The 10,983-nt window shown below is 38.2% G+C and overlaps 2 protein-coding genes and 1 pseudogene across 2 annotated transcripts; 2 read left to right on the top strand and 1 right to left on the bottom strand.

The window, feature by feature from the left end:
- Nucleotides 1-322: 322 nt before the first annotated feature.
- On the top strand, nt 323-2,267 carry LOC145156819 (uncharacterized). Its single transcript, XM_079076053.1, has 2 exons — nt 323-1,142; nt 1,221-2,267. The coding sequence occupies exons 1-2, from the start codon at nt 340-342 to the stop codon at nt 2,248-2,250; spliced, it is 1,833 nt and encodes a 610-aa protein (XP_078932179.1). The 5' UTR covers nt 323-339; the 3' UTR covers nt 2,251-2,267.
- A 1,014-nt stretch (nt 2,268-3,281) lies between these two features.
- Nucleotides 3,282-5,396, top strand: LOC145160241 (L-type lectin-domain containing receptor kinase IX.1 pseudogene; annotated as a pseudogene).
- A 2,671-nt stretch (nt 5,397-8,067) lies between these two features.
- Nucleotides 8,068-8,487, bottom strand: LOC145158224 (L-type lectin-domain containing receptor kinase IX.1-like). The gene has a single exon (XM_079077148.1). The coding sequence runs from the start codon at nt 8,485-8,487 to the stop codon at nt 8,068-8,070; it is 420 nt and encodes a 139-aa protein (XP_078933274.1).
- Between the last annotated feature and the right edge of the window lie 2,496 nt (nt 8,488-10,983).

The raw sequence follows: 10,983 nt of genomic DNA on the forward strand, positions 1-10,983 counted from the left end.
CAACGGAAATGCAACCCTGGGAGCTGAGATGTATGTCAATTTTGAATGTACAGCTATAGAACTAGGGAAGCATCATGTTAACTTGGTATACAAGAAAGAAATTAGTTCCAATTGGAAGAAGAGAAGTATTCCAATTTTGAATGTGGGACGCATCATGTTAACTTGATATATAAGAAAAGAAAAGAATGTTCTTATTAATACTACTTGGAAGCAAAGCAATCTAAAAAGCAATTAGTTGATTTCTGGAGCAATGCACAAATTAATGTTGCATCTCCCTTATTTTCTTTAATTTGTCGTTGATGTTCAACTTGTATGGATATCACAAAAGAGAGAGAAGATATGGAAGAGATTAATCATTTTAGTCATAAAAAGCATCCATTAAAGATTGTCAACTCAGAGATGATTGCAAATGCTACTTTAGAGAATCATGTAGGTGGTGTAATAGGTTGCTATGCATGTCAAAAACCTATATCATCAAGTGGCTTTGCATATGGTTGCATCCAATGTCGTCACTTTATGCATAAAGCATGCGCACAACTTCCACTCACTATCAACCTGCCTTCCTTATATGAGCATCCTCTAACAATATTTGATTTCGGATCCATAAAAGATTTCAGATCTTGGTTTTGTAATGTTTGTTGTAGTGTAAACCAATTTAAGGGGTTTTGTTATAACTTTGGAAAACCTGAGTACAACATTAACTTTAATGCTTGCATCGAGTGTTGCGTTGTTGAGATTGCTCGCAAAGCGGAAGCTGATGCTATGAAGAAGGAGGCAGGGATGAAGGTCGAACATGAAGGCCATCCACAACACACTTTATCCCTTCAGTTAAGACCTGCTGCAATCAGGTGTGATGCTTGCAAAACTGAGGATAAAGGCTTGTTCTATATTTGTGACAGTTGTGACTTTTGGATCCACAAGACTTGTGCTTCCTTAGCCCCTACCATCCATCTACCTCATCACCCTGATCACCCACTCACTCTGGTCTATTCTCTTCCAGAAAAATTCTATAAATTCTCTTATTATTGTGAATTTTGCAAGATTTACATCCGACGGAATGATTGGTTGTACCATTGTGAAAACTGTAGATATTTTTGCCATATCAAATGCGCCTTAAATGCAGAGCTACCTTCTACTCCAAGGTAAATCTTCTTTAATTTCCTTTTCTATGTTTATGAAAATTGCTCCTTGAATTAATTAAGAATTATATGTGGTTTCAGAGATGGTCCAAGTACTTCCATTGCTGATGAAGAGGTAGATAATTTGCTGCAATTTCCCATGTCAAATGCATTTACAGATACACTGAAACTGCTACATTCTGGAATGATAGCACCAGATGATGATGATGATAAAAAGGGTATGATTAACCATTGGAGTCATCGTCATCCATTAATCCTTAATGTCAAAGATCAAGCTGACATGTCTGGCACTAGTAGTGATCGAGTAGAGGTATGTCATGGATGTGTACGACCCCTCTCCCTTCCGTACTATAGTTGCAAATTAGATGGATGCTCATTCACTCTCCACAAATATTGTGCTGAATTACCCCTCAAATTACATCATCAACTTCATCCAGCTCATTTACATGAATTGACGTTGCAACATCGGCCTTACTATCAATGCAATGGTTGTTTTAGCCATGGCAACAATTTTTATTACCAATGTCAAACCTGCAAGTTCTACCTCTGTGTCAACTGTGCATTTCTACCCAAAAGTATCAAACATAAATCCCACAAGCATCCTCTTATCCAAGTTATTGATCCTGAACCTCTTTGTAGTGCATGCAACAAATGGTCTGATATTATGAGCTATGCTTGTAAGGCTTGTAACTTCATATTAAGCAAAGAATGTGCAATGAGGTTACCAAATTCCATTGCTCATAGGTATTGCAAAGGACATGAAATCCCATTGATGTATCCTCCAATCATGGATCATCCTGAAGATTTCTTTTGCGATATATGTGAGAAGGAAATGCACCCCAAGTTCCCCATGTATTATTGTCAAAAATGCAAAAATTCTTTTCACCCTAGGTGCATTAGTTGGGACGATTATTTTGAAAACATGGTGTACGAGGGCAGCAGCAAAGTTTCCTATCACAAACATATATTAACATATGTTCGAAGAAAAAGAACGCCCAAATATGTGTGTTCTAATTGTAATCGTGATATTAATGGTCGTTTGGTTCTTGAATGTCGGGCAAAAGTTTGTAATTTCAATATATGTTATCAATGTCGTCTTTATAAGTATTGATGCATTGTTAATGATGTAATATGTTTAGGAAGTAACTAAGGGGTATGCCATTGTTTCTAACTTTCTATAAGTTATTTCTGTGTTGGCTTTCTCTTTTTCTTATCTTATATTCAAGAGATTTATGCTTAAAGTTAAAAAAAATAAAAAAAATAATATATATATATATATATATATATATATATATATATATATATATATATATATATATATATATATATATATATTCTTCTTTAAGTATATTTTTTAAATGTGATTTTATAAAAATGCCATTTAAAAAAAATATATACTTGAGACATAAAGCAAATGAATGTTATCATAACTTCATTCTTTACAACTTCCCCAACAACTTTTCCCGCGAACTCTGTCAAAGAATTGCATTCGTCCGCACATCTCATTTCAAATGACGACATTTCATTCATAAATTGTATCCTCTTTCTTGAACTGTTATTCTTTATTTCATTTGCTTACATTTCATTTTCATATTTTATCTCTGTTTTAAGTAATTAATTTATCTCCTCCAACTGTTACTTGTTTATCATGGGAGATGAATAAGAAGGCTGGAATAATGCCGCCTGTTTCAGGTCAATGAAGATCTAGAAGAAGGTACGAGGTCTAACATCATCATGCATTTGATGGAGCTCTTGATAGGAGCAGAATAAGATTTATTAATTGCAGGCAACCTTATATTCTTTTACATGGTTGAATTGGTCACAATCCCAGAAAAACCTAGGAAAAAGAGTCTTTAACTTTGAAAATTAATCAAGAAAGAGACATGATCGCATTATCATAATCTTTTTTGTATAATCATCGACTTTATTCTTTAACATAAATTATCTCCTATGTTGACTTTAAGCGCTTAGTTGTTCATTGCTTAGTTAATTCCCACTCTATCTTCACGAACCTATGAATATTTATATAAAATAAGGCATTAGGTGAAACTTGTAGATCAAGGTTTGTAGGGATATGCATTGGCATCCATATTATATAATAAGCATTCTTCATCGTATTTATCAAAACATATTCAGGTGCCATTGACACATACACTATGTGTTAAGTTCTTGCTTAACCATGGCTACCTCTTTCTTTAGTTCATCATCTCCAGGACTTCAATTAGTTTCTTATCTGTTTTTCTTATTTTTGTTACCTTTATCTGAATCAGTATATTTCGAGATCAACCGTTTTGATGTTGATGCTACAAATATACTCTATTCAGGGGATGCCATGCCTTCTGTTGGAACCATAGAGTTTAACAAAGTCAACTACTTAACTCGTGTGGGTCAAGCCATATATGCAGATACAATCCCAATATGGGACAAAAAATCCGGTAAAGTTTCCGATTTCACCACTCACTTCACCTTCATCATCGACACACAACTTCAATCCACCTATGGTCATGGCCTCACTTTCTTTCTAGCCCCAGTTGGCTTCCAAATCCCACCCAATTCAGCTGGTGGCTTTTTAGGTCTATTCAACACAACTTACACCGATTCATCCAGAAACCAAATGATTGTCATCGAGTTTGATTCATTCGTGAATTCAGAATGGGATCCTCCATATGAACATGTGGGTATCAATAAGAACTCGATTCATTCGGTTAATTACACTTCTTGGAATGCTAGTTTACACAGTGGAGACCCTGCGGATTGCTCGGTTTCTTACAGCGCTACCACTCAGATTCTAAATCTGTCATGGAGCTATGGTGCTGGAAATGATTCTAGAGAGAATACCAGTCTTTCGTATCAAGTTGACCTCCGGGAAGTTCTTCCTGAGTGGGTGACAGTTGGGTTTTCGGCTGCCACTGGTGCCAATGTGGAGAGACATATCCTTCAATACTGGGAGTTCAATTCAAGCTTGAATATTGTAAAGAAGAGTAAAGATAATTCAACGGAAACAAAACTAGCAGTGGGATTAATAGTCCCCCTTGGTGTTCTAGTTTTAGGAGGCATAGTTGCATTTGGTGTATTTTTAAGGAGAAAAAGAAAACCTAAACAGAAATCATCGGAAACAGTCACCTTGACATCGATAAACGATGATTTGGAAAGAGGAGCAGGACCAAAAAGATTTTCTTATGGGGATCTTGTTTCAGCTACCAACAATTTCTCCGGTGACCGGAAGTTGGGGGAGGGAGGATTTGGGTGTGTCTACAAGGGCTACTTAGCACGCGAAGGCATGGCTGTTGCTGTTAAGAAAATTTCACAGGGTTCTAAACAGGGGAAGAAAGAGTATATAACCGAAGTAAAGATTATTAGCAGTTTAAGGCATCGAAACCTGGTGCAACTCATCGGTTGGTGCCATGATCAAACTCAATTCTTGCTGGTGTACGAGTTTATGCCAAATGGCAGCCTTGATTCTCACCTTTTTGGCAAAAAGAGCTGTCTCGAGTGGGGTTTGAGATACAAGATCGTTACTGGTTTAGCTTCTGCGTTGCTTTATCTCCATGAAGAATGGGAACAATGCGTGGTTCACCGAGATATCAAAACAAGCAACATCATGCTTGATTCGGGATTCAACGTGAAGCTCGGAGACTTTGGATTGGCTCGACTCATGGACCATGAGTTGGGTCCACAGACAACTGGGTTAGCCGGAACTCTGGGGTACTTGGCTCCTGAGTATGTAACGACAGGGAAGGCCAGCAAAGAGTCGGATGTTTACAGCTTCGGGGTGGTTGCATTAGAGATTGCTTGTGGGAGAAAGGCGATGGATAGCGTTGACCCAAATTCTGATCTAGGGTTAGTGCAGTGGGTTTGGGATTTGCTAGAAAAAGGGGAGCTTCTTTCAGGGGTGGACCAGAAGCTGAACAAGGAATTCGATGGGAAACAAGTGGAGTGTTTGATGACGGTGGGGTTATGGTGCGCTCACCCCGACCGGAGTCTGAGACCGTCGATCAGACAAGCGATTCAGGTGCTTAAGTTCGAGGGTGCGGCCCCAAATCTTCCAAAGAAGATGCCGGTGGCCATGTACTACGCAGCACCAGATGTGCCTGAGCTCAGTTCTGGTTCTGGAGGTGCCTCGTTGACTTACACTAGCATTGATCTCGTGCGTTGAATGTGGATCGCTTCAGTTGAGCTATTCGTAATAACCAAAAGTATACTTCGTAGCTAAGTTGCACGGAAACGGACACGGCAACGGGAAACGGATACAGAACGGATACGGGAAACGGCAAAACTCAAAAATTCAAGATACGGATACGGCACAGATACGGCAATATAAAAATACGAAAAAACATATATATATTAAAAAAATTCCAAAATATGTAAAGTTTAAACTCCAAAAATACTGAATTCGTGAGTGGTGAATTCTTTGTTGTTCTTGATCGTCGACAGCCAAGTGCGCAAGCAGTAAACACAAAAGTCAAAACTGTAAACGATATTAGGATAATATACCAAATCGATTAAAAACTTAAGGATTTAGGGAGGCAACGTTAAGGGACTAATAGTTGTAGGGTAATCTCGTGTAGCCCATTAAACCTTTATCCTATTTAAGAAGCACATGCAAAAAGAAACGTTGTGGAAACTTACCCATATACGTTTCCTTAGTCGCTGATACGATCAAGATACGTTTCCTGCCGTTTCCGTTTCCTCCAAGTATCAGATACGGGTACGGCTAGTTGAATGGCGTTTCCATGCATCATAGCTTCGTAGTTTGTAGTTTGTACTATATAGGGTAACAATTTCCTTGTAATGTATTTTTATTTTTCAAATATACAACTTTACTATGTTTATTTATTTATAATAGCAATATAACTTTAGTTTTTTTATGTAATTTTTTATTCATAAAGGCATTTAGAGGGTGTTTGAAATTTAATTTTGAACATAAAAATGACTTTTAAGACAAAAAAAGCTTATTGAGATAGGAAAAGAAGTTTTTAAAAAAATTGTTTGGATTAGTTTTTAAAAGTCATTTTCTTTTTGCAAAACATTTTTTTGACTTATTGACTTTTCAAATAATCAATAAGTGAATAAGTTATTTTGAGATGAAATCTCACACACTCTTATTTAAAATTTTCACTGATAAGGACAGTGGACACGGTTTTGGGAAATGCTCGAGAAGGGAGGTGGGTGAGCTATGTAGCGCATCAGTACCTGCAGGAATATCACCCCACCCATTAGCATCGCATAAAAAAGAAGTGACAACATAATTGTTGTCTTGTTTCGTAGTGGACCAAAGAATGAAAAGGGGAAAAGCAATGTAGACGGTACACGGGAGATGCCGGAACAACGCCCTACCTACTCTGGAGGTAACATGGTGTAGAAGCAGGACTAAACTGTCCATCCTACTAGCAATTTACTTTTATTTTTACTCATAATAGTAATGTACTTAAAGTTGTTATATGTAAGGACATTGTTGTATATAACAAAATGTATATAATGCCTAAGGAATTCTAAATATATTGAGTAAATTAATTGAATGGTCCCTATGGTTTAAGGTAATTTGTGCGTTTGGTCCCTAACTTATTTTTTTAACTCGGAAGGTCCCTACTGTTTGTTTTTGTTACGCGCTTGGTCCCTGTCTTACCTAAAAATACTATTTTTCCCTTGATTTTTTAATTTATTTAAATAAACACCCCCCCCCCCCCATCTTACCCCCCTCACCTTATCTTATCTACCCCACCATTTTTCTCTATTCAAATAATAGTCTTTTTAGGTAAGACAGGGACCAAACGCATAACAAAAATAAACAGCAGGGACCAAACACGTAACAAAAACAAATAGTAGAGACCTTTCAAGTTAAAAAAATAAGTTAGGGACCAAGCATGCAAATTACCTCAAACCATAGGGACCATTCGTGTAATTTACTCAAATATATTAAAAGAAGCCCCATCCCTCTTTATTGCCCTCTCTTTCGCCTTTCCCGTCGTGGCTATATAAATAGAGGTTTCCCTCCTCCATTTCGAGGGACCCCAGGTTTTTGATCTTGCTCTTTTTCTTCTCTTACAAGAAGTCATATTCATTGTTTCACCCAATCTAATTTGATAGTTGGATGTTGCTTTTCCTAGGACAATCTTTTTCTTTATGGTTGTGATTAGGTTTCTGTTGATCTTCAATGAGCAAAAGAACCCATATTTTGTTAAATGATGATGTGCATAATTATATTACATTCTTATTATAATTAGGTTTGATTTTAAAAGATTTTGGTAACATTTTTTTGTAATTATATTGGATTTAAATAATCTTGAGAATGAACACTAAAAAATGAAGATCGTAAAAATGCATATGATAAAGACAAAATAATCATTTCTTGATTTTTATGATAAGAACAGAATGGTCATTGTATGATTTTAAAGTTTTATCTGTTAAGTTAAATAGCTCAGGGACCAAAGTCATGTGACAAAAAATTTCTCCATGGATGATTAAGAATTAAAAATTAAAAAACTGAAATTAATTCAGAAACCCACAAAAGCATGTAGACAAAAGAATGTAATTTTGTCTAAAATAAGTAAATATTTTAGCACCAAACTTTGAATTACTGACTTGACTTATTCTTCAATAATACAAAGTCCGTTTAGATAATTTACAATATTACGTCCATCTACCACATCAACAAAGACTAACGTGCGAGATGAATGCTAGTGTAAGTCATCGTAGCGCCTCCAGAATTGACTTCAGGAGCATCTGGTGCTGTGTAGTACATGGGCACCGACATCTTCATTGGAAGATTTAGGGCCGCAGCCTCCAACTTAAGCACCTGAATTGCTTGTCGGATCGACGGCCTCAAATTCTGGTCGGGGTGAGCACACCATAACCCCACCATCATCAAACACTCAACCTGTTTGGTGTCAAACTCCTTGTTCTGCTTCTGATCCACACCTGAAAGCAGCTAGCCTTTTCCTCGCAAACCCCAAACCCACTCAACCAACCCTAGATCAAATGTTTCATCAATGCGATCCCTCGCCTTTCTCCCACACGCAATCTCTAATGCAACTATCCCAAAGCTATACACGTCTGACTCTTTACTGGCCCTTCCTGTGGTTACGTATTCCGGAGCCAAGTAGCCCAGAGTTCCCGCTAAACCCGTAGTTTGTGGACCTAACTCATGGTCCCTGAGTCGAGCCAATCCAAAGTCTCCGAGCTTCGCGTTGAATCCTGAATCAAGCATGATGTTGCTTGTTTTGATATCTCGGTGCACCACGCATTGTTCCCATTCTTCGTGCAGATAGAGCAGCGCATAAGCTAAACCCATGGCAATCTTGTACCTCACACCCCACTCAAGGGTGTTGGTCGAATGGGTTGAGACCATGGGCTTAATGTCGCGGGTCGACCCATCGGTGTTTTGGAGTGCTGTCCAAGATACGTGTTATATGGAAAGTTTCCTAATTCTTTGTTTAGGAATTGTAATCCAATATGAATTCTAGATCTATATATGTATGCGTTGATCATGTATAGAGATAGGTCAATTGTTAGAGTTTTTGTGATACTGAATTTCTCTAATACAATCAAAGTGTTAGTTTGGTTGACATAATTCTTTAATTGGTATCAGAGCCACAACCTCTTGCTTCCGATCAATTGATTTTTTTTCAAGCCGGCAAAAGCTTTTATTCTTATGCAAAATTGTTGCTTTTCCTCCAAGTATTTAATACCCGAATTATTTATTAATTGGCTCCCGGATCAAGAACACGTTTTGAAGAAAACAATTGTTTTCTTGTGGTCCAATTAAAGAGAAAGTATCTGGTCCTATTGGTCGTCGTTTCCAATTTCTTAATTGGAATCATTATTTTATTACTCATCCGTTGAAGAAGGTGTGTGGTTTGCTATTGATTATTCATGGCAGGAGACGGAGCGAATCTACCCGTGAAGGAGGCGCACTCGATCTCGTTTCAATTTCCGCAGTTGACGCCATTAAACTACACGATATGGAACATGCGTATGAAAGTTTTACTCGGCATTCACGGCGTGTGGGACGTGGTTGATCCGGGTTCAACAGATGCAAAGAGAAACAATATCGTGATGGGATTACTGTTTCAATCAATACCGGAAGATTTAATCTTGCAAATCGGGAATCTCGCCACTGCTAAGGAGATGTGGGAAGCAATCAAATCTCGGAACATGGGTGCGGATCGAGTGAAGGAAACACGTTTGCAAACATTGACTTCGGAATTCGAAAGTTTGAAGATGAAAGATACGAGCACTATTGACGATTTCTCTTCAAAACTATAGGGACTTGCGACCGTTTCAGCGACACTTGGAGGAACAATCTCACAAGAGAAGTTGGTGAAGAAATTTCTTACGAGTCTTCCTAGTCGATTCATTCACATCGTAGCAGCACTCGAGCAAGTTTTGGATTTAAAAACCATTACTTTTGAAGATGTAGTTGGACGGCTGAAAGCTTACGAGGAACGGACTAAAGAAACCGGCAAAGCATCCGATTCCGGTGAAAAGCTACTTTATGCCAAGACCGATAACTCAAATCAAAACCAAGACTCAAGCCGTGGGAGAGGACGTGGTGCATACTGTGGGGGACGAGGCCGAGGACATGGTCGTGGTCGAGATAACACCCAAAACCACGATCAAAGGGACTCATCAAAGGATCGTGATGATCAAAGACGAAAAGGCAAAAATCATGAACAAAGAGACCTATCAAATATTCAGTGTTACCGGTGTGATAAGTTCGGACACTTTGTTTCGCGATGCCCGGAACGTAACAGGAAACATGAAGCAAATCTCAATGATGCCCGAGAGGAGGTCGATCACGAAGAAGGAACATTTTTTATGATGCAAGAGGAGACAATCTTCCTAAATGAAGACAAATACATTCCACCCAAAGTAGAGGCGAATCAAGAAGACGATGATATGTGGTACCTCGACAATGGGGCAAGTAATCACATGACCGGGAAGTACTCATATTTTTCGGAGTTGAATGAACGGATAACCGGAAGAGTAAGATTTGGAGATGGCTCGTGTGTTCGAATTGAAGGAAAAGGATCAATTTTGTTCGAAGGTAAAAACGGTGAGCAAAAAGTTATGAAAGATATCTACTATATTCCCTCTCTTCGTAGCAATGTCATAAGTCTTAGCCAAACGACACTATCCGGTTGTGACATTAGAATGCATGGTGATTACTTGACAATGAAAGATCGAAATGGAAGGTTGCTAATGAAGGTTCCACGTAGTGAAAATCGCCTTTATAAAACACGACTTAAAGTTGGAAAACCCCAATGTTTGCAAGCAAAGATCGATGACGAGTCTTGGTTATGGCATGCACGACTAGGCCATATCAACTTTGGTGCGGTGAATATGATGCACAAGTTGACTAATGGAGTTCCAATTTTGAAACATCAAGAAGAAGTTTGCGAAATTTGCGTGATAGGCAAACAAAACAAACATACATTCCCGAAGAAAACCAATTATAAGTCTAAAAATATTCTCGAGATGCTACATGGAGATATTTGCGGGCCTATTGATCCTCCCACGATGGCCGGTAACGTTTATATTTTGGTGCTAATTGACGATTTTTCTAGATACATGTGGTTTTTTTTTGTTAAAACACAAAAACGACGCGGCGGATGTAATTAAAAAATTCAAAAAAGTCCATTGAAAATAGGACCGGGAAGGCTATAAAGACGTTCCACACAGATAGAGGGGGAGAGTTTACTTCAAATGATTTTAATCGTTTTTGGAGCGAAGAAGGTGTTGCAAGAATGTTAACGGCTCCGTACTCACCCCAACAAAACGGCATAGTAGAACGACGAAACCGGACGCTAATCGAGATGACACGATGTCTTATGAAAGCAAAAGA

This window comes from Lactuca virosa, chromosome 2 (assembly GCF_052849685.1).
Source record: "Lactuca virosa cultivar CGN04683 chromosome 2, Lactuca_virosa_CGN04683_v6, whole genome shotgun sequence".
NCBI classification, from domain to species: Eukaryota; Viridiplantae; Streptophyta; class Magnoliopsida; order Asterales; family Asteraceae; genus Lactuca; species Lactuca virosa.